The 24969-nt window shown below is 34.7% G+C and overlaps 1 protein-coding gene across 13 annotated transcripts in view; it reads left to right on the top strand.

Moving 5' to 3' along the window:
• The window catches only part of SUPT3H (SPT3 homolog, SAGA and STAGA complex component), a 516593-nt gene that overhangs the window by 246528 nt on the left and 245096 nt on the right, over window positions 1-24969 (top strand). For all 13 annotated transcript variants that reach the window (XM_072733255.1, XM_072733191.1, XM_072733217.1 and 10 more), the window contains one exon: window positions 20541-20625. In XM_072733255.1, the coding sequence (XP_072589356.1) occupies window positions 20541-20625 (85 nt within the window). The remainder of the gene's footprint in view (window positions 1-20540; window positions 20626-24969) is intronic.

Raw genomic sequence — 24969 nt, 5'->3', positions numbered from 1 at the left:
AAGATTTTATTTATTTATTCATGAGAGACACAGACAGAGAGGCAGAGACATAGGCAGAGGGAGAAGCAGGCTCCCCCTTGGGGAGTCCAATGATCCATCCCAGGATCCTGGCCTGGAGCTGAATGAAGGCAGTTGCTCAACCACTGAGGCCTTTTTCTTTTTAATTTATTTTTTTTTTAATTTAAAAGTTTTAGAATATTTTTCTTCAAATGACATCTTGGGCAGGACCTCAATATATCAACCAAATAAATGCTGAACTACTCTCATCCAAGTGAGGATTAAAAGTGGTGATACTTGGAAAAGGTTTTTCCAGGGAATGCTGTTTAGGTAGAGACCTAAATGATAAAAAGTGGGGAATTTTTAACCTTGAAGAAGGCTAGAGAGGGAACATGGTTTGTTCGGGTAGATTAATGGTACCCCCTGAGTGAGCGATGGGAATAGGCATGAAGAATGTTTTTGGAATAATGGAAATATTCCCAAATTCAATTGTGATAATAATGGTACAACTTTTTAAATTTACTAAAAATCATTGAATTGTACACCTTAAACGTGTGAATTTTATGATGTATAAATAATACCTCAGTAAAATTGTTTAAAAAGTTTTTCAGCTGGGCAGCCCTGGTGGCCCAGCGGTTTAGTGCTGCCTTCGGCCTGGGGTGTGATCCTGGAAATCCGGGATCGAGTACCACGTTGGGCTCCCTGCATGGAGCCTGCTTCTCTCTGCCCGTGTCTCTGCCTCTCTCTCTCTCTCTCTCTCTCTCTCTCTCTGTGCCTCTCATGAATAAATAAATAAAATATTTTTTTAAAAAAAAGTTTTTCAGCAAGCTTTCTTCTTGTTTTTGAAGACCTGTCAAATAAAGGTAGATGTGATATTTCATCTAGGCCTAGGTGGCGAAACTAAACCCAATATGTGGATGTCAACAAACAGAATTTCACTTACTATTATGGTATGGCTCTCTAAGAGGGGGAAGAACAGGCACAGTGATACTGGGTTATGGGATTTTTAAGAAGTTTAAATGATATAATTCATCTAAGTACACCAGGCACATGTAAAACACTGAAAAAATGTTTGCTGTTCAAAGAAGATACAGATAAACTTACAAGTATATATGTATGTATTTATATGTATATAAATTGTGTGTGTACACATGTATAATTTTGAGAGAAAACAAATGGGCCAAAATGTTAACAATTGGTGATTCTAAGTGAAGGATATATATAGGTGACCATTGTACTGTTAATTTCAGTATTTTTGCTGATTTTGAAATCTTTGAAAATAAGAAGTTAAGAGGGGAAAAAAAAGGAGGAGGTTCCGGACTCACAGGGTTGTGAGAACAGACTTCCTCAGATGCTGTGTGAAAGCATAGTGAGACCACAATTCACTACCTGAAATAGAGAAAACTGCGTGTTATTTCTTACCCTGAAGGAAAGGCACATGCCTGTCAAGCACAGTCTCCCAGCAGGGAAGACATCTGATCTTATATAGAGTTTTTAGAAAGTGGTGTTCTGGAGTTTGACATCATCTGTGGAAGAGAGGTTACACGGATGGAACTGTTGTGGATTGGTTGGCACTCAGAGGCAAGTTTATTTGAGTAAGTCTGTTCTTGATTTGGCTTTCACAAGTGAGGAGCTGCCATTGTTAGATGATCCCCTGACAAGCTTTGATACTTCTGGTGGTTGCTTACCATAGCTACAGAAAAATCCTTACTTTGTGGGAACCTTAGAAATTCTCAGCTAGTGTAAAATTCAGTGCCTGACAGGATATAGACCCACAGCAAATATTTGGTGAGTAAAGAATATAAAAGCAAAAAAAACCCCATACCAATTATTTTATTTTATTCACAAGCATCAACTCATTGTTTAAAACTGGAAAACTCTGAAATTCTAATACTTTATGCTGCAGTTTTTAATGGAATCCTATCACTAAAGTTCTTCAATCACATTGATTTTATTTGTTTATTTTGCTTATGTCAGTGTTTCTCAAAATGATTTTCAGTGCAGTATAATTAAGTGGGCTTAGAAAAATGATTGCATACACAGTAAATACATTGGCAACCAGGTTTCTTTCCTGCAGAATTTCTTGGTGTTTCATATGTGTTTCAAATCTAGAGAAGAATAAAATATCATGCCTGTAACTACAGAATTTTTTTTTTTCTGGCCAATATCAGTTTGGGAAGGGCTGGTACACGTTTGTCTGTTTTGCCAGTTTGCTAATAAATATCTGCATAGTGCAGATTCACCCATCTCTAAGTGACTATCTCACATCACAGCATGTAATTCTGAAGCTTACTATTTGCTAATGCCATGGGCAAATCTCTGAACTTCCTTGAATCTCTGATTCCCAGTCCATGAAATATGCTTGAAAATTTGGGTGAAATTTGTGATTATAGTGTGTCTATATCCAATGTTATAGAATGTTAATTTTTGACTGTTAAATTTCAGCAATAATGAGATAAAGTCCTTGCATTATTAAAGATTTTCAGGGCCTAAGGAAGCAAAATAACTTTCTTGAAGTTATTATGTATCTCTCTAAAAGCCTTAAAAATGATTTAATTATACAAAGTAATTGCACCAGGTTCACTTTATAAAATTATTTTGGTAGTCTTAATCTTTGATAAATGGGCATTTAGGATTAATTTGTCTAATTTGTTACAGTTTTTGCACATTTAACATGGTATTGCAGAAAAAGAGTTCTGGATGAAATAAAAGGCCTAGCTTTTGCCTCTAAGTGGATTTGTGACCCTGAAATGGTTATTTAACCTCTGACCTTTATTTTCCTTCTTTTTAAAACAAGATGAATGGATTAAATAATCTTTTAGGTCCTTCCCTGACCTAACATTCAAGGATTCTTGTACTTCTTGCTATCTTCCCTGTTCCTTGAGTGAGAAGTGCATATTTGCATTATGCTGCTGTTCATTAGAGTTTGAACTTAGGGTATCTGCTTCTCAAGAATATATGAGTGGAGGATACAAGCTTCCAGTTATGGAATGAATAAGGCATGGGAATAAAAGATACAATGTGGGGAATAGAGTCAATTGTATTGTAATAGCATTATATGGTGACAGATGGGAGCTACATGTGTGGTGAGCACAGCATAATGTATATAGAGATATTGAATCACTATATTGTACTCCTGAAACTAATGTAACATTGTGTGTCAGGTATAGTCAGATAAAGAATTTTAAAAAATATATGAGATACATGAGAGAATTGCTCTATGGATTGTTAGAAGAAATTTATAGAGATATTATGCTATTTTTGTGAACTTCAAATATATATTCCATGCCTTGTTCTCTGGTAATTCTAGATTAGCTTTCCTAGGTGAGTCTTTGATTTTTACAAAGTTAACTTACCTTTTTTACTTTCCTGTTTCTAAAGAGCCATTTGTTTCAAGTCAAAAACTAGAAATTAATAAATGTCCCTTTTAATATTTCATACTGCCTCCTTTTCCCTTATCCCTCACTTCCCATTTCCTGATTCTGTGTTTACTTTTTTTCCTATGGGTCTTTTTAACATACAAATCTTTTATTTGGTACTTTGTTATATATGTTTCTTGCATCCTTTCCTCATTAGAATACAAACCCCACTAATTTTTTGAAACTATTTTGGTCATTAGTGTAATCAACTAGAACAGTGCCTGACACATAAGAGGCATTTGGCAAAAGTTTCTGGATTAATTAATTAATATAGGTGATTTAAATGTTTGCTTTTTCTAAATTTTAACTTTGTTTTACTCTAAACAAAGAGAGCTAACATACTATATTTTTTTCACATTGGTATTGTAAATTTTATTTGTAAATAATTTTATAATCTTGCTTTTCTTATATGTTCAGATACTTATAGTTATTTCATGCAGTGTTATAAAATTCTAACAATATTCTCAAAGTTCATTTAAATGTATATGAACATATAATGTAGTAAAGAGGGTGAGGAAATTGATGTTGAAAATCAAGCAAGCAATGAGAAAAATCACTGCTAGAAAAACTGTCATCTTAGGTATTTATTTGATATTTTATTACTAGTAAGTACATTACTAGTTTGGCTTTCTAAGAGCCATTGTTAAGTGAATTCATTTCTTTCTTTGGAAGACAGGTAGATAAAATTATAGAGTAAGGAAGATTAGATGTATTAAAAATTGAAGAGTAAGGATAATTTGCATGTGCTTATGATTGTCTGATTGCCTTAAATGACTGCTCGTGGTCAAACATCTGCACTTTTTCCCCCCTTTGGACAGTGGGTAAATCAGTCTCAACAAATATTGGGTAAGAATGACATAAACAGTATGATGTCTGTGTTTGCATGTGCTGTCTAGTGCCAGGTTAGCTGACTAGAGTGTATGTTAGGGTTGTAGCCTGCTTTTCACTCTAATTCCAGTTAGGAGAAATTCCTGAGTATTATAGTAATACCTACCCTATAAAAAGTATAATCAAATAAGTAGTTTGAAGGGAAAAATGAAACTTTCTTTTGGGGACAGCAAGTCACCCAGGGCCTTCTTACACCAAGCAGTAGTCACACAGTGTCCATTCCAAAGTAATGTCAGTTACCTGAGTTAGAAAAATGTCCAAAAAACCAGATGTAATAAAAAAAAAAAAGTAACTAGCTCCCAAGACCACAGCAATTACTTAACCACAGCATCCAGAATAATTTAACCACATTAGAGTTTGTAGCCAGTGGTAAGTACTGAAAGCAACTCAGCATCCAAGAAGACGCACACAGGGCAGTTAAGAAACGTTTCTTTGTCCTTTTCTTTTATGTTTGGTTCTAGATACTTTATAAGCTGATCTGCTTATGGGTCTCGTGTTCTCCAGACTGGCCAGCCAGCTGTCTGTCACAGATTTTCACCAAAATTACCTCCTTGGTTTCTTTTTCATCATCTCTTCCCTACCACCGCTCCCTGCCCCCAGCTTTATTGAGACATAATTGACAAGTAAAAATGTAAGATATTTAAAGTATACAGTGTGATGACTTGATATACATATACATTGTGAAAACATCTTTTTAATTAAACAATTTAATTAAAATTTATTCAGTCCTGTCACTCTGTTCTTAATCAGGGCTTGAAAATCTGAAAACAAATATTTTAGATTCAAAAGTGGATCTTGTTAAATATACTGAAAAAGAATAATTTAAAATCCTGTGACAATATTCTTAAATACAAACACTAGCATTAGCGTTTTGGATTTTTTTTTTTTCAATTTCTTTAGGAGGCAGTGGAATGTTTCTTGGGAATTATTTCCACATTTAGGACCAGGAATAAGTTGTAGTCTTACTGCCCTTCCTCCAATTGGCTTTATTCTTTTAATTCATTCTGTTCTGCCCATTTAAAAAATGTATTTCTTCCTTCTTAATTTCATTATTTTTACTAAATTTACTCAATTTAGTAAGATTTAATTTTCTTAAAAAGTGATGTTCTTCAAATATTTTTTAATAATTCCTAAATAAATTTTTGTGATCTAAAGGTTAATAGCTGCTTTCATACACCAAAACTAAATATAAAAGCACCTTTATAATCAATCTAATCCAGCCCCCTTCTTTCATTGTTGAGGAAGTGAGGCATCTAGAAAGGTTACTTGCCCAAGATTACAGTATTTCTTTATAGCCAAGTGTCAGGTAGAACCAGGCCAGCTGTCAGACTCTCAGGCTAATTTCTTTTCATCATAGCTAACTTCCTTTTCTTTGTAGCTGATGGCCAGGATGTAGTGGGACTTCTGCAATTATTGTAATTTTCTTAGTTTGATACTGGACACATGAACAGTGTCTGTTTTTCTGGGCTCACATCTCTGGCCCCTTGTTCAGCAGATATTGTTTCTTTTGTGTGTAGGCAGAGACTACAATGAGATTCAACTGGGTAGCTGTGTTTCATCCACTGACTGTCATAAACTTTGTCCTTTACTCCTTGAATGGAAAAGCATTATCTCCAAATGACAGGATGATTCCCCATGTGCTATTTGTTTCTTTATTTTGGGACTTGAGAACTGGAATAATTAGGGAAATTGAAAGTAAATATATAAGTTTATCCATTATTATTTTATTCTCTTAAAGAAACTTCTGGCTTGTCTTTTTTTTTTTTTTTTTTTTTTTTAGGAAGCATTACATGACCCTTTAGTATTAATTAAGCTGATTTATTTGGTAGAGAATAACTTGGAAAATCCCTTAGTCCTAAGCAAACTGGAAATGTTGGTAATGCTTATAATACATATATTTTAATCAAAGCAAAAATGTTTTCCCATGTCAGTAAATAATACTTATTTTTAAATTATCTTTTATTTTTACCTTCTTGAAATGTTTGCTTTATATATATATAACTTAAAAAGAAGTATTTTAGGGCAGCCCTGGTGGCTTAGCGGTTTAGCACCACCTTCAGCCCAGAGTGTGATCCTGGAGACCCAGGATCGAGTCCCACATCAGGCTCCCTGCATGGAGCCTGCTTCTCCCTTTGCCTGTGTCTTTGCCTCTCTCTGTCTCTGTCTCTCTCTCTCTGTGTCTCCATGAATAAATAAATAAAATCTTAAAAAAAAAAAAGAAGTATCTTATGTTGTATGTACTTGCTCAAAAAGTTTGTTTTTTCTTAGTTGAAACCATTAAAAGAATTTGGGGTTGTTTGCCTTTCACTGTTGGGGGTAAATGGATATAAGGATTGTGGGTCTGTGAGTATAATCAGATATATACGTCTACATAGGATCTGGAGATTATCTAAAGATTTTAATTAATGAATGAATAAATGCTTTAGAATTTACAGAGACATTGGAAGCATGTCACTATGTACTTGAGAAGCACCTTGGCATGAATTACTAACAAAAAATGTCAAGTAGGGGCTCTGCCTAGAGTAAGATAGCAAATATCTGGCACCTTCCTTGCTTCCTTTTCTTTTTGTTTTTTTTTTTACTTCTTTTTAAAATTGATGTCAAAAACTGTTTTTTTCAAGACACACAGTGACTATAGTAATGTTCAGTGTATAGTTTTAAAAGTGTATTTTCTATGTTTTAGAAGTGTCTCTGCAACTAGTTCTTTTATTTTATTTTACATGCTTTCTATTAATAGATCTTTTTTTACTTTAATAGATATCTAAAGGATAGCCCCCAATTGTAGACTGTGTTGGGCATACACATAACAAAAATACTGAAAGGCTGAGTGTTAAGTTCTGTTTCCTTTTGGAACAATGTCCCATGGTTTTGTTTAGCATATACTCTCCTGTGTCTGAGTATAAGTATACATAATAAATAAGGAGTGTAACACTACCTCGTGAATAATCTTGCTTATTTCATACTTTCATTGCGCACTTGACAAGGGAATTGCAGAGCTACCTGCCCTCGTGCTCACTGAGGCATCAGATCCTGGAATTGAGTCAAACCAGTCTTGTTTGGGCGAGAAGGTAGGCTGTAAGTGACTCTGCCACTATCATTATCAGGTGTAGTCCAGCAGGACTGCCCTGGACTTAAACTGCTTGCTGTGACCATAGTTCTCAAAGTTACAGTTCTTCCTAAAATGGAGGCTGGTGTGTTATAGCAGTGAAGTTGTTGCAGGAGATCAGGACAGAGACAGCCTTTTTAGGACAGTTTCCTGGAAGCTGTTTAGTGGAAGCTGGTCTAGCAGTACTGGTGTCAGTAGAGGCAGCTAGGCAGTACGTAAAGGAATGGAGTATCAGGCTCTATCTGTTGGAACTAGACCTGGGAAAGTCAGTCAAGAAATCAGTAGATAGTGAGATAGGTCTTTAATGGGGGGAAAAAAAAGTCAGAAGATTTTTCTAAGTGTCAGTTATTTGGACTTTGTCCTTAAGTAGATTAAAAATATTATATACAGGCCCATTGGCCTGCAATAAAGCTCTAGTAAGGTAAAAAAATATATATATTATATACATTACAGAGCAAAAAGAGAAGTGACTATGGCTAGGCATAGTGGTTTTCATTTCTGTTTTCCGAAAATCACTAAGACAATGTCTAGCTTTCTGTGTGTGGAGAAAAAATTGGCAGAAGTAATGTGAGGAAAACTAGAATTAAAGCTGAAGTACTAACAACCTTGAAAATAAAATACTCATCAGATCCCATCCTTAGTTTTAGATACTCTACATATTTTAGGTAGTTTACATGTTTATGCTAATGAAGATTATTTTAAGTAGAAAATTTTTAACTTTTTTTGAGGTAAAATTTGGCAATTATTTGTATATTTTATGTAAATTAATTCAAGAAGTGTTTTTAAAGTATTCTTTTTACCAGAGATGATGTTAATTGAATTTTTTGTGTTCTCTTTGAGTACTTCACTTTGATAACTTTGTACTTTTTCTATAGTGAGATTGTAAGTAACTTAAATAATAGAAGGAAACTTTATTCATGCATTCCAAAGAATTAAATACCAAATATATATCAGCAAATGTAACAAGATTTTTGCCATTGTGGAGTTTACTCTCTAATGTGGGCTTTTTATTCCCTTTCTGTTTTGTTGGTTTGTTTGTTTGTCCTTGTACCAGTAACACACTATCTTAATTCTATAGCTTTATAATGAATCTGGTAGGACATATCCTTCCAGTTCAAATGTGTCTTGACTATTCTTGGCTTTTGGCTCTTTCAGCTCTTTCATATAAAGTTAGAACCAAATTTCTTTTTAATTGCCTTTTCTGTCTTTGTTTTTTTCCCTAGCTTTATTGAGATATAATTGACATATAATATTGTGTAAGTTTGAGGGGTTCAACATGTTGATTTGATACACTTATTATTGAAAAATGATTACCACCATAGGTTTAGCTAACACTTCCATTACATCACATAATTATATCTTTTGTGGTAAGAACATTTAAGATTTACTCTCTTAGCAACTTTCCAGTGTAAAATACAATATTATTAACTATAATCACCATGCTGTATGTTACATCCTTAGAATTTATTCATCTTATAACTAGAAGTTTGTACCCTTTAAGCAACATTTCCCCATTTCCCTCACCCCTGACCCCTGTAAACACCCCTCTTGCTATCTGCCTTTGTGTTGATGATGATATTTGTATATTGATCTTATATTTGAGAAACATATTAGTACCACCTCTTTATAAATTCAAATAATTTATTTCCCAATTATTTTTATTTTCTGTGTGGATTCTCGGATTAAATGTGAATAAGAGTGGTTTAGTTTATTCTTTTTCAGTCTTTATGTAGATTAAACCTTTTCTTGTCTTAATGTTCTAGCTACAGTCTTAAGTATTAAAAGTTTCTCCACTATCCAAAAGTAGAGTGTTCCTCTGAAACCTTCCTAAGCCAAAGTGGCGTAAAGTAAGACAATTACCATTAATTTATATGGAAAACTTTTTAAGTGTTCTCAGACCCAAAAATTAACCTTACTTATTAGACTTTTCTAATACCTTTGAACACATCTTACAAATGAATATACAAAGTGAGTCAAGATAAAGCACATATGCTTGTAGACATTCCAAGCAATAAGGCAGCCTGATGCTAAGATGCTGAGTATAGTTACCGGGAAAGGAGCTTCATGGTACCATTCTCACTGCATAGGATGCACACTGCCTCTGTGACAGCTTGCTGTAAACCAAATGCTGGATATGATTTTTACTTTTCATCTTTTGTCCTAAAATAAAAAATCCTCTTTGGGCTTCTCTCAGCAAAAACAGGTACTAATATAGATCTTTTTTTATAAGCAAAGTGGTATAATAGAAACTTTTGAAAAGCAGGTGATACTTGTATGAAAATTGGTTAATAGGAGTCTTTATACTGGTCTGAATTTCAAAGATTATGTATGTGTCTGCATATATTGTTTTCTATATGGTTTTTGGTAGATTCTCTTGGTCATATGAAAGAACATGTCTTTTAGTTCAAGTTTACTAAAATTTTGGTCATAAATGGTGATTGAGGGATTTTCATTTATTGAAATGTTCATTTAATTTTTCTCTTTCCATATTTCAAGTAGTTAATTATTATTATTATCATTAATAGATTTATGTTCCACTCTTGCTTTCCTGGGTGTATTTTCCTATTTCCAAAGAAACAGAACCAGTAGGTTAAGTGTATGTGTATTTGCATATATGTGCATGAAAGTGATTTATAAGAAATTGGCTATACAGATATGGAGGCTGAGAAGTCCTAAGATCTGCAGACCCAGGAGACTCAAGAGTGCCAGTGGTATAGTTCCAGTCCAAGTCCAAATAGCTGAGGAGCAAGAGAGCTGATGAGATGAGTTACAATGTGAGTCCAAAGGCATGAGATCCAGAAAAGCTAGTGGTATAAGTTTTAGTTTCAGTAGAAAGCCTGGGAATTCCAAGATTCCAGTCTAAGGTGGTTATATAGGATTGTCCTGAACTTGCCTCCTTCCACGAACACATCAAATCTGCAAAGAAAAGTTCCCTTTGAACAAAATCCAGAAAGTAGCTGAGCGCTCCTGTTTGTCAAGCAAGTAAGAAAAAAAATCTATATTAAACAAGCAGGAATGGGTGAGACATAGTTTCCATAAATCCTGTCCTGGCACTTGACATACAAGATAGGACCTCAGAGCTAGCTTCTCCCTGAGGAGCAAAGGATTTGGATCCAATATCCAGTGCCCCAACTTTTAAGACTTCTACCTGAGGGGTAGGTTCCCACAACAACTAACTCAGAAAGCCAGTGGGGTTTTGTCCACAAGATGATAGCAAAAAAGAAACAGTTCATAACTGGATTGCCAGGACTCCCAAGGACTCTCCTTTGTTCTCCCCCTAGGGATCAGTTCAAAGGCAACAGATAGAAATGCCTATTTCCCAGCCTTTCCTTGAAAGGTGCCCATTTGCATTCTTAAAAGCTGCAGCCTGTGCTGCCAAGCATATATTACCAACTAATATTTGAAAAGGGAGCCAAGGATACTAATGGAGAAAAGACAGTCTATTTTTCATAAATGGCGCTGGGAAAATTGGTACACACGTACAAGAATGAAACTTGACTCTTGGGATGCCTGGGTGGCTCAGCAGTTGAGTGTCTGCCTTTGGCTCAGGGCACGATCCTGGAGTCCCGGGATCAAGTCCCATGTTGGGCTCCCTGCATGGAGCCTGATTCTCCCTCTGCCTGTGTCTCTGCCTCTGTGTGTGTCTTTCATAAATAAATAAAATCTTAAAAAAAAAAAAAAAAAGAAACTTGACCCCTGTCTTACAGTACTCACAAAAATTATGTGAACATGGACTATGGACTTAAATGTAAGACCAAAAACTCCTTGAAGCAAACAGGAGAAAAGCTTTTTGACATGGATCTTGGTAATAATTTCTTGGAAATCACACCTAAAGCACAGTCAGTTAAAGTCAAAAATAAAAAAAAAAAATTGGACTATATCAAAGTAAAAAGCTTCTGCACAGCCAAAGAAATAACCTGTGCAATGGGAAAAAATATTTGCAAATCCTACATCTGATAAGGGGTTACTATCTAAAATATATAAAGAACTCCTACAACTCAATATCTAAAAAATAAATATTACGTTAAATGGGCAAAAGACCTGAATAAACATTTATCTAAAGAAGATATACAGATGGCCTACAGGTACAAGATGCTCACTAGTCATTAGGGAAATGTAAATCAAAACTACTATAAGGTATCAATCACCTCGTGCCAGTTAAAATGACCATCATCAAAAAGAGAGATACTCTTGTGTGGATGTGGAGAAACAGGAACCCTTATACACTGTTGGTGGGATTGCAAATTGTTACAGCCACTATGGAAAAAAGTTTGGAAGTTCTTCAAAAAATTAAAAATAGAAATACCATATGATTCAGCAATTTAGATATATATCCAGAGGAAACAGAAGCACTATGTTGAAAAAATATCTGCACCCCTGTGTTCATAGCAGCATTATGTAAAATAGTTGAGACATGGGAACAATCAAACTGTCCATCAATGGGTAAATGAATAAAGATATGTTTATGTATATACACACATTGGAATATTATTCAACCATAAAAAATTAAATCCTACCATTTCTGACAACATGGATGGACCTAAAGGAACATTATGCTAAGTGAAATAAGTCAGAGAAAGGCAAATATTATGTGATCTCACTTATATGTGGAATTTACATCAGAAACAAAAGCAAGCAAACAAAAAAGCCCACCAAAGTCATTGAAAGAAGGATCAGATTTATACTTTCAGAGATCGGGGTGTGGGAGGGGGAATTGGAGGAAGAGGTCAAAGGGTACAAACTTCCAGTTATAATAAGTACTAGGAATGTTCTGTGCAACCTGATGATTTATAGTTAACATTACTGTGTGCTATATATGAAAGTTAAGAGAGTAGATTCCAAAAGTTCTCATCACAAAGAAATTTTTATTTTGTACCAGTGGGAGGTGATGGATGTTAACTAAACCTTTTGCAATAATTTCACAATCCATTTAAGTCAAACCATCATGCCATACACCATAAACTTACACAGTGGTGTATGTCAATTATTTCTCAATAAAAATGGGCAACAAACCTGCCGTCTGAAGGCCAGGCTTCTCATTTAGTACATGTCTGCAGTATTTCTTCTTCCCCACTGTGGTCCACCAGTATCTCCATGAAAGGAGCTTATGCATACATCTAGTGATCCAACGTTTGTGACTGCCATCTAGAGGACACACTAGCTGTGGTGGCCAGTGGGGCTTGCATTTCTGGGTCCCCCATAATAAAGTTTTTAATGGACTTTTCTCCCAGGGGTGAGCACAGAGATGGCAGTTAGAAATGCCCATTTCCAGTCTTTCATGAAAAGAGGCCTTATTTGCATATCTTAAAAACTGCTGATTAAGGCTTAAACTTCTAACTTGGCACATATTTAGGAGCTGATTGTGAACCTCCCCACAGACTGGGGAGACCTCTGCATTCTCCCTCTGATCAGTTCCATTTCAAGAGTATCACCCTAAAAAGGGCTTTTGCGGCTGCTGCCCAAGGGACACATCTCTTGATCTGGTAGTAGTGGCCATAGTGGCCAACAGATCTTGAGTTACAGTTCTCATGGGACTATAGCAAGCAAAGAAACACTTCTCAGCCAACTATTACTCCAGGGCTCAGCATAGAGGGAACAGAGAGAAACACTCCTCTCCTAGTCATTCCCTAGGGGAAGCCTGTTTGCATATTTTAGAAGATTACTGCCTTGAGGTCCGAATCAGCCTAAGTGATGTGCTGACTGAGTTCTTCTCCTGTGGAACACTGAGTACCCTCAGTTACTAGGATCTCTAAGAACAGAGAAGGTTAGATTTTGAGAGACAACCAAGAGTTAGGGCTCAATGATAAGGTTCATCTCCTATTCAAGACTGGGAGTGGTGGCTATTTTATCTAATGTACAGAAATCAACACAGAGAGTGAAGGGAAATGAGACGGAAAGAGATGTTCTGACCAGAAATACAAAACTAAAGGAACTGAGATAAGTAATTTACTCAATAAAGAGTTCAAAATAATGGTTAAAAGATGCTCACTGAAATCAAGAGAACAATGCATTAATAAAATGAGAATTTTAGCAAAGAGATAGAAAATATTTAAAAAATACCAAGCAGAGATCACAAAGTTGAAGAATATCACAACTGAACTGAAAATTTCAAATTAACATCAGACTAGATGAAGCCTAAAAAAAGATCAATGAACTTGAAGACAAAGCAGTGGAATTCATCTAATCAGAGAGGGGCAAAAAGACAAAAGAATGAAAAAGAGTGAAGATAGTTTAAGTATAGGTATCATCAATCAGACCAATATTTGCACTATAAGGGTACCAGAAAGAAAAGAGAGAGAAAGGGTAGAAAGCTTATTCGAAGAAATAATGGCTGAAAAATTTCATAACCAGGGAAAGAAACAAATAACCACATTCAGGATGTCCACAGAGTTCCAAATCAGATAAATCCAAAGAGATACACATAATTAAATTGTCAAAGGTTAAAGACAAGGAAAGAATCTTAAAAGCAACAAATCAACTTGTTATGTATGAAGGAACCCCTATAAGACCGTCAGCAGTTTTTCAGCAGAAACTTTACAGTTCCGAAAGAAGTGGCATGTTATATTCAAAGTCTGAAAGAGAACAATTGGCAACCAAGAATAGTCTACCTGGCAAAGTTGTCCTTAGGAATTGAAGGAGAAATAAAAGGATTTTTCAGACATGCAAAAGTTGGAGGAGTTCATAACCACTAGACTAGCCTCATAAGAAATGTTCAAGGGACTCCTTTAAACTGAAATGAAAGAATACTAATTAGTAACTGAACAAAAATGAAAGTACAATTCCACCAGTTAAATTAATAATGTTTCAATGTTGGTGAGTAAATCATTCAGCCTAGTATGAAGGCTGAAGGACAAAAGTTATAAAAATAAATGACAACTACAATAATTTGTTACTGATACACAAGATAAAAAGATACACTGTGAAATTCAAAAGCCAAAATGGAGACGGGAGTAAACTATAAAAACTTGAGAAGCAGTAGAGCTGATGGTGTCGGAGTTCAAAGATAGTGTAAGACTGCTGTCCCAGTTTGAAGATAGGCAGAGGGAATGTTTCTCCCTTACTCTGCCTTTTGTTCTTTTCAGGCCTTCAATGGTTTGGATGAGGCTTACCCATGATGAAGAGGGAAATTTGCCTTAGGCAATTAATCTCATTCAGAAATACTTTCACAGACGTATTCAGATCAATATTTAACCAAGTATTTGGGCACCCCCATAGCCTAGTCAGTGTTAAGACCTAAAATTAATCACTACCCATGTCACCTTGACACCCATATGTATCTCCTTAAACTATTCTTAATCTCAAAGACAATAACAAGGTCATAATTTTGCCTAACTTCATACAATTATCCACTGTAGAACTGAAAATGCATTAACCCATTTCCCATAAGATGAGGTTAAGCCCTTGAGAGATATTTACATTTCTTAATATCCCTAACTTAAATACTATGATGTAAAATTAATAATTAAATTTTAGGCTATTAATCCAATACATCTTATGTTACATGATAAGGGAATAAAAGAGGGAAGGATATAACAGTACTTGCCTAATAGTCACACACAAACATATTTATAACAAAATAAGGAGGAAATACTCATGATGATGGCAGTCTTGTTTTTATTAGTGGGCATGTGGATAGCTGGTATTAATTACTACCATTCTGTTTTCCCTTTGCCATCAGCAAGCACCTCAGCTGGTTGTGGCTTTTTGCCTAATGGAATGACCCAAACCTTCATTCCTAAAGGATCTGAGCCATTAATAGCCTTTCCTGGTTAGGATTGTTGTAGTTTTCCATTGGCTTTAGTAACAGGGCATGGTAATACTAAGAGGTGGCCTCAGGGATCTTCTGTATTCCAGACATACTCTTCCTTACCTCCACTGTGGTGAACCAGTCCAGTCTCCACTTGATAGTCAACACCACTCACCCTAGCCAACACAGTAACTCCCTCTTTGCTTGTTGACTCAGAAGCATGAGGAATCCAAAGCGACTGAGTAGCAGTCTTAAAAGTTTCATTTCAATGGAATAATTGTTGTTTCAGTGGAATAAATGTGAAAACATTTCTCCCTCTGGAAAAGACTTGAAGGCTAGCAAATCATAAGGGCATGGGAACTGGAAGCAAAAATTTTGCTAGTGAGTCTTTAGGGGTAATAATGAGTGCTGCCACTACCATTCCACCCCTTGATTCCTGGATTTGTGAATTCTGTTTGTGGACGAAACAGCACCATATATTGGATGTTGATTCACAGGATATATAAGTATTCTGGAAAACCTTGCCCCAGCACTACAAGGAATTGCCACCTCGTTGGCACTATTACTGTATTTTTGAAAGCCATTCCCACCATTCTATCAAACCAGCTACTTCGTAATAGTGAGGAACACTTTAAGACTAGTGAATTCTTTGAGCATGGTACCAGGGTACCACTTCCTTTGCTGTGAAGTGGGTTTTTTTTAATCACAAACAATGCTGTATGGAATACCATGACAACAGATAGGCATTCTGTAAGTCCACAGATAGTAGTTTTGGTAGTGGCATTGCACATGGGGACAGCAAATCCATATCCAGAGTAAATGTGTATTTTAGTAAGAACCATACATACTCTGTCATTTTCATGATGGGATTGGTCTAATGCAATCAGCCTGTTGGAAGGAAGATGGCTGATCACCCTGGGGAATGGTGCCAGTTTAGAAACAGTGTTGATCTTTGCTCCTGACAGATGGGCCCTGAGCTGGGGCTATAACAATGATGGTATTGATTAGTGGAAATCCATGTTACTGGGCCCTGCATATCTTTCATCCCTCCCACCGTGACCACTGTTGATGACCCATTGATGACAGGGTCATTGGTGAAAAAAAACTGCTAATATCCACTTGAGTATTAAAATTCTCCTTTTCAGGGCACCTGGGTGGCTCAGTGGTTGAGTGTCTGCCTTTGACTCAGGTTGTGATCCTGGGGTCCTGAGATTGAGCTCTGTATCAGGCTCCCTATGGGGAGCCTGCATGTCCCTCTGCCTGTGTCTCTGCCTCTCTCTGTGTCTGTCATGAATAAATAAATAAAATCTTTTTAAAAAAATTAAAAATAAGTAAAAAATAAAATTATCTTTTCCTTGGGTTGCCCCTGACTATTCACATGAGACTCAGATATCCTTACTTTTTTCTTTCATTGCTATCTGTCCACCTACCTCTTCCCCAAATTTCCTTCTCGTATTTTCTTATTATGTTCCTTCCATGTCCCTTACCATTTATTCAGCCAACCATTGACCATAGCCTATGCTACCATTTGTCCTATTGAATAAAATGAGCAACTATGAAGACATCTGGATGACTCAGCACTTGAGTGTCTGCCTTTGGCTCAGGGCGTGATCCTGGGGTCCTGGGATAGTCTTGCATCAGGCTCCCTTTGGGTATGTCTCTGCCTCTCTCTCTCTCTGTCTTTCATGAATAAATAAATAAAATCTCCCTCTGCGTATGTCTCTGCCTCTCTCTCTGTGTCTTTCATGAATAAATAAATAAAATCTTAAAAAAAAATAAAAAGAGCAACTAGGTGCACTACTAAAAGTTCTTCCCATTTGGAAGATTTCCCTTCACTACTGTCTTTGAGTGGTCTTCAAAAGGGGCTACAGTGCTCGGACTATTCACTTTTCCATGGTGCCTGCATCATTCAGGACCATATGAAACCCAGAACCTGAGTTTTCTCTTTTTCTATTAAATGATCTTAAGGAGCTCCCATGAGGTCATAGGTGCAAAGTAGGAGAGAAAATGAATTCTCCCGTATCTGATTTTTTGTTTTATTCAAGCATTTTAATTATGGGTTTTTTTCTGTTTATGTACGTGAATAAAATTTATGTGTAATTTTACTATCACTATCTTTTTCTAGCTTTGAAACCCAGGTTATACTAGCCTAAATAAATTAGTTGGGGAGTATCTATCTTTCTGTATTCTCTTGAAAAGTTGTATCAAATTAGAATAATCTATTCTTTGCAATTTTGGTACAACATTACAGATGAGGTCAGGTTGTTTGTTTTTGTTTATTTTGAGTTTTTTTGTGTTTTGGTTTTTATTGCTGATTTAATTTCTTTCAAATTTATGGAACTATTCAGGTTTTTAGATTTTTTCTTAAGTCAGCTTTGGCCATTTGTATTTTTAAAGAAATTTATCCATTTCACTATAGTATCAACATATTTGGCTTAATATTTATCATGATGTTTTGTTATTACCTATGATATATTATAGGTAATTACCTTAGATCTGCTGTTCTAAACTCCTAATTATCTTTATAGCTGAATCTAGTCTGCTCATCCATATTAATTATTTGTAAAATATACATAACTTAAAATTTACCACTTTATTTTTAACTGTACGGTTCTCTGGCATTAAGTACATTCACAATATGGTGCTACCATCATCACTATTTATTGTTTAGATTTTTCTTATCATCCCAGACAAACTCTCTACACAGTAAGCAAAAACTGCAATCCCTTTGTGTCCTCTATTTGACTTTATATCTCTATAAGTTTTCTTATTCCAGATTTGTCATTTTTGTCTGGCTTATTTTAGTTAAGATACTGTTTTTAAAGTTCATTGGTGTAGGAGCATCTATCAGATCTTCTTTCCTTTTTATTGCTGAATAATATTTTACATGCATATATTTGTTCATTCGTTAATGGAGATTTTGGTTGTTGCTATTTTTTTTGACAATTCTGAATAATGTAACTATGATCATTGGTATACACATACTTGTTTGAATACCTGTTTTCAATTTTCAATTCTTTGGGGGGGATACATACCCAGGAGTAGAATTGCTAGGTCAAATCCTAATCCTATGTTTAACATTTTCCAGAACAACCCAACTGTTTTCCACAGTGGCTATTCCATTTTGCATTCTCTCCAGCAATGTACAGTGTTCCCAGTTTCTCTGTATCCTAGCCAGCATTATCCATTTTGTTGATAATAGCCATTCTTCTGGGTGTGAAGTAGCATATCAATTTGGTTTTGATTTGCATTTGTCTAATTACTAATGATATTGAGGATCTTTTCATTTGCTGTTGGCTATTTGTATATTTTCATTGGAGACCTATCTATTCAAATATATTGCCCATTTTAAAATTGGGGTATTTTTCTTCATTGTTGTATTTCAAGAGTTTTATAAATATATTCTGGTTATTTATTTGATACATGATTTTCAAATATTTATTCCCATTCCGTGGGTTGTCTTTTCACTGTCTTGTCCTTTGATGTATAAAAGGTTTGTAACTGTGATGAATTCCAATATATTTATTTTATCTTTTGTTGCCTGTAATTTCGGTGTCATAGTTAAGAAACCCTTGCCAAATCCAAGGTCATGAAGATCCCCCCCTGTTTTATTTTGAGAGTTTTATAGTTTTAGCTCTTTAATTTAGGTCTTTGATCTATTTTGAGTTTATTTTTTTATATGGTACAAGGTAAGAGTCCAACTTCATTCTTTTGCATATGGATATCGTATTTCTCTGTATCAGTTGTTGAAAAGATTGTCCTTTCCAAATTGGGTGTTCCTGGTACCATTATCAAAAATTTTTGTACATAATATAGGATTTTATTTATGGGCTCTCTATTGTATTCCATTTGTATCCTCATGCCAGCATTGCATTTTTTGTTCTTTCACTCATAGCCTTGGGTGAAATAGGCAAAGTGAGTTGGGTGTATTGTGCACTAAAATTTTCTGATAGAGGAAGCCTGATTAAAGAATGGTCCATGCTAAGGACTTATTAGATCTAGTGCATTCTCCATTTAATAATTATATGCTATTTCTATATTTTCATTCTCCTATCACCTGTCTTGCCTTTTTCATTATTTTATTATGAAACTTGTGTAAATACAATTTTGTTTCTGTACTTTTTTGGCATAACATAAATCTGTGAACTTGAAATTTTAATTTTGTGTTAGAAAATTTGTTTGTTCTTTGTTTAGTCTTGTCTCAGATTTTATTATGTAAATCCCATTATTCAAAGTTGCCTAAATCCATTTGGAAATCTTTAAAAAAAAATTGGGGATTCTTAAAGTGAATTTATTGGCTTTTCTGATCCAGTTTTGTTTGGACCAAAAACCAGTATTGTACAAAGTATTAAGCATATATTTTTATATTTACTGAAATGGACTGTGGTGACTTTGGATAATAAGGAAAAGTTTAATATTAAAGCCATGTTTATTACAGTATAATTAACATGTTAAACCATGGGATAAATGCCATCAATAAAAAATTATGAAATAAAAAAAAATCCACTCTGTGGAGTATGTATTTGCTTAGATCGCCCATACCAGATATCACTGACTTCATATTTGGTTCCTCAAATGACCTCCTTCCTTGCTTGGGGTCCCAGCATTCTTTGCTATATCTTGAATACAATTCTAGATGAAATCCAGATTATTGGCTACTATGAATATCTAGATGCCTTCAGAATAAATTTTGGCTCGAGGGCTCTCTTATCCAGTAGAACTGTATTTTCTCATCTTGTCAGCCTTCTGTTTTATCTCCTACACTGCTGCTTAAAGCAGGCTTTAAATGTAAGTTGTTAATATAGTATTGTGCATTTTAAAATGTTCTTTACCAGGAAGGGATTCTCTGCACATCTAGTCCACCATATGAAAGTTCAGAAAATCACTATCAAGATCAGTAAGCCTTTCTTGACAATCTGCTTGTCTATAATTAGAAGTGATAAATTATGACATTTATATAAATTTTTCTAAGCAACTTTTCATTTTAATTATATTACTTGCTTAGTTACATTGCATGCTTTTATAATTTTCTAAACTATTAATATGTTACTTTATTAGTACTTTGGACATAGTAACATGATTTTCTGACTGCCAATATTATGAAGTAGTTATTAACATTTTCCATTTGAAACAGTAAGTACCCTTGAAAATGACTGCAGAGATCAACAAATAGCATAGCTAACACTGCATTTTCTATGGAAATTGTAGCTTGTATGAGAGAGATACAATTCTGTCTATAGAAAATTGTACAACCGCTGTTATTTGAGGAATAATTTGTACTTCATGATTGTCCAATTATGATAATCAATATCTTTCACTTTTTTCCTTTCTTAGTTTTATAGCCTTTAATATTGGTATGTTTAATTTTTTTTTTTTTTGGCAGGTTTTCCTTAGGTGATGCTAGGAGGCCTCTTCATGAAACAGCAGTTTTGGTAGAAGATGTGGTACACACACAGTTAATTAATCTGGTAAGAGCATATATAAACCTATTTGGTTTTTCTCCATTCGCTTATATTGTTTTTAAACACTTGTTTTTAAAGATTGTATTTACATTTGGAACTCTTTCTTTTGTCTGCTGGATTGAAGTGTAATTTACATAAAATTTTACCACTCTAATTCAATGACTTTTGACAGCTGAATACTGTCCTGTGACTATGAACACCATCATGATATAGAACATTTTCATCATCCATAGAAGTTCTCTTGTGCCCCTAGGAAGTTAGTCCTTTCCCCCCTTCCCTGGCCTCTGGTAACACTGAATTGTTTTCTATCATTATATTAGTACAGATTTTCCAAAATACCTTTCAAAACTTTTCTGTGTTGTACTTTAGACATTAGAAGAACTGCACAAATAGTACATAGAATTCTCAGATACTTTTATACTTTTCATCTTCCTCTGTTAACATCTTATGTAACCACAGTACAATGATCAAAAACAGGAAATAACATTGGTAAAGTACTTTTAATGAAATTACTGACCTTACTTAATTTCCATCAGTTTTCTTTCTAATGTTTCTTTCCTGTTCCAGGAGCCAATCTGGGGTAACACATTGTACTTAGCTGTCTTGTCTTTGTACTCAGCCCCTTTCTAGGTTAGTTCCATCTTTCCTTGTCTCATGGCCTTGACACCTTTTTTAAACATACTAGACAGCTGTTCTATAGAATGAACGCTCTTCTTTTTTCAATCAGGCTGATGTTTTCTTATGATTAGAAGGTGGCTATGAGTTTTTGCCAAGACTAGAACAGAAGTGATGGGTCCTTCTCAGTGTATCAGACCAACACATGCACGTTCTTGATGTTTTATTTGTCATTTTAACCTGATAATAGTTGCTTTAAGGTGGTATATATGCTGAAATTTTTCGCTATAATGAAGTTACAAGTTTTTTAAATTTTGTTAATAAATATCTTGGAGGTATTTTGTGACTCTGTAAATATTTTCCCTCTCTAAACATTTATGCATATTTATTTTAGCATTCATCAGTGGATCTTGTCTGAGACCATTGTGACTGTAGTATTTACCTAATAGTGATTTTCTATTTCCTGCTTTCCTTTTATATTTTTTAATTGCAAATATTCCTAATGGAATACCTATCCTTATCACCATTTATTTATTCAGTTTTTAATGTATATTTGTATGGACTAGTGTGTATTTAAATTTTATTCTTGGGATCCCTGGGTGGCGCAGCAGTTTAGCGCCTACCTTTGGCCCAGAGCGCAATCCTGGAGACCTGGGATCGAATCCCACATCAGGCTCCCGGTGCATGGAGCCTGCTTCTCCCTCTGCCTATGTCTCTGCCTCTCCTTCTCTCTCTGTGTGACTATCATAAATAAATAAAAATTAAAAAAAAATAAATAAATTTTATTCTTAGAATCATTATTCAATAATATTATTATTTATTTGTATTGCTCAACTTGTTATAGTGTTGGCCGTTAAGAACTCTTTCATGTCTTTTTCCCATTTGTCCATCAGGGTTTTGATCCTATGTCCTATGTGTGTGTATATATATATATATATATATCAGAGATATCATTCCTTTATAGTAATGATACAAATATAATTTTCTAGTGTGTGAATTATCTTTTGACTTTGTTTCAATGATTTTAAATTTTTTTAAGGATTTATTTTTATTTTTTTGAGAGAGTGCATTCATGAGAGAGAGAACTCATGCATGCACAGAGGGAGAAGGAGAAGGAGAAGCAGACTCCCTGCTGAGCAGAGAGTCCGATAATGTAGGGCTCAGTCCCAGGATCCTGAGATCATGATCTGAGCTGAAGGCAGACACTTAACTGACTGAGCCACCCAGGTGCTCTTTTATGATTTTTTTTAGGTGTGCAAATATTTTTATTTTAACAGAGCCAAATATGTATGAACCTTTTATTGTCTTATGATTTTGAAACATAGTTAGACTTTCTTTATACTGAATTCGAAGAGGAATTCACCCATGCTGCCTTCTGAATGGTTTTATTTTTAACATTTAGATCCTTAATTCATTTGTAGTTTATTCTTGTTATCATGTAAGATGTGGATCTAATTTTACCTTTATGACTACCCAGTTATACCATCATCATTTATTAAAAAGTCCATACTTTCCCTAATGATTTGAAATGCCTCCTTTATCATATACTAAATAAACATTATTTGGGGTCCATTTATGATTTTATATTTATTACCAGTGCCTTATTTTTCTATACATATGATAATACATTTTATATAGGTGTATTGTAAAGATTGTTAGAACTAGACTCCTGGTAATTTTTCTTTCTTTGTGTTCCTGATTATTCTTGTATGTATATTTTCTTATATGAATGTTAGTATAAGATTTTCTAGCTCTGTAAAATAGCTTTTTGGTATCTTTATTGCATGAATTTATAAATTAGTTTAGAGAGAACTACATCTTAAGATTGTTGACTCCATCGAATAATAGGCAATGTCTGTACCTTTATTCAAAACCACTTTTATGTCTTTCATGAGTGTTTTAACGTTTTTTTTTTTTTTGGCTTCACATATTTCTTATTAAATTTATTCCTATGTATTTGGTCTTTGTTCCTACTGCAAAGGGAATATCTGAAACTGAAATACAGGAATCTGTAGATTTGAAGAGCTGACCCAGCTCCAAGCAGGATAAACCCAATGAAATGCATATTAAACTGCTGAATATAAAAGATATAAATCCTAAAAACACACAGATTCAATACTATAGGGGAACAATGACGGAAAGACAGTAGGATTTTCATTAGAAAACATGGAGAGTAGGTCTAAAATGAGCCTCTTGTAGGCAGCAACATATAGATGGATCTTGTTTTTTTTTTATATTCTGATACCCTGTGTCTTTTGATTGGCACATTTAATCCATTTACATTCAGAGTGATTATTGAGAGATACAAATTTAGTGCTATTGTGTTACCTGTAGAGTTGGTGTTTCTGGTGATGTTCTTTGGTCCTTTCTAGTCTTTGTTGCTTTGGTCTTTTATCCCCCCACTCAGAGTCCCCTTAAAATTTCTTGCATGAACTCATCTAGATTTTGTTTGTCTGGGAAACTCTTTTTTATCTCTCTTTCTATTTTGAATGACAGCCTTGCTGGATAAAGAATTCTTGACTGCATATTTTTTCCCATTAGCTCCTTGAGTATTTCCTTCCAAGCCTTTCTGACTTGCCAACTCTCTGTGGACAAATCCTCAGCAAACCTGATCCCTTGTGGGTTAAGGATCCCTTTTCCCTTGCTGCATTGGCAAGGGAGGTCAAACATTCACTATTTGCAAACAGAATAATTTATGTAGAAAACCTGTAAGGCTCCACCAAAAAATTGCTAAAAGTCATACATGAATTCAACAAATTTGCAGGATATAAAATCAATGTGCAAAAATCTGTTGCTTCTCTATAGACCAAAAATGAGCAGCAAGAGAAGGAATCAAGGAATTGATTTCATTTGCAGTTGCACCAAAACAGTAAGATACCTAGGAATAAATTTAACTAAGGAAGTAAAAGGTATATACTCTAAAAACTATAGAACACTTTTTTTCTTAGAAAAGAAATTAAAGAAGACTTAACACAATGAATAAGCATCCTATGCTCATGGATTGGAAGAACAAACATTGATAAAATGTCTGTACTACCCAAAGCAATCTACACATTTAATGCAATCTTTATCAAAATACCACCAGCATTTTTTACAGAATTAGAATGAATAATCCTAAAATTTGTGTGGAACCATAAAGGACCCCAAATAGCCAAACCAATTCTAAAAAAGAAAAACAAAACTGGAGGCATCATGATTTTGGATTTCAAGCTATATTACAAAGCTGTAGTCATCAAGACAGTATGGTACTGGACAAAAACAGACATTTATTAGATCAATAGAATAGAATAGATTACCCAGAAATGGACCTACAACTATATGGTCTTCAACAAAGCAGGAAAAAATATCCAGTGGAAAAAAAGACAGTCTCTTCAACAAATGATATTAGGAAGACATTTAGCAACATGTAGAAGAATTAAACTGGACCACTTTCTTATGCCATACACAAAAATAAATTCAAAATGGATTAAAGAGCCAAATGTAAGACAGAAAACCATCAAAATCCTAGAGGAGAACACTGGCAGAAACCTCTTTGACTTCTTTGACCTCATCCGTGGCATCTTCTTACTAGACATGTCACCACAGACAAGGGAAACAAGTAAAAATGAACTATTGGGACTTCATCAAGATAAAAAGCTTCTGCATAGTGAAGGAAACAATCAACAAAACTAAAAGGTAGCCTACAGAATGGAAGAAGATATTTGCAAATACCATAAACTGATAAGAAAGGGGCAG

The sequence above is a fragment of the Vulpes vulpes genome, chromosome 1, assembly GCF_048418805.1.
Source record: "Vulpes vulpes isolate BD-2025 chromosome 1, VulVul3, whole genome shotgun sequence".
Lineage (NCBI taxonomy): Eukaryota > Metazoa > Chordata > Mammalia > Carnivora > Canidae > Vulpes > Vulpes vulpes.
Note: the sequence above shows the minus strand (reverse complement) of the source record. Positions and strands in the feature narration are given on the sequence as shown.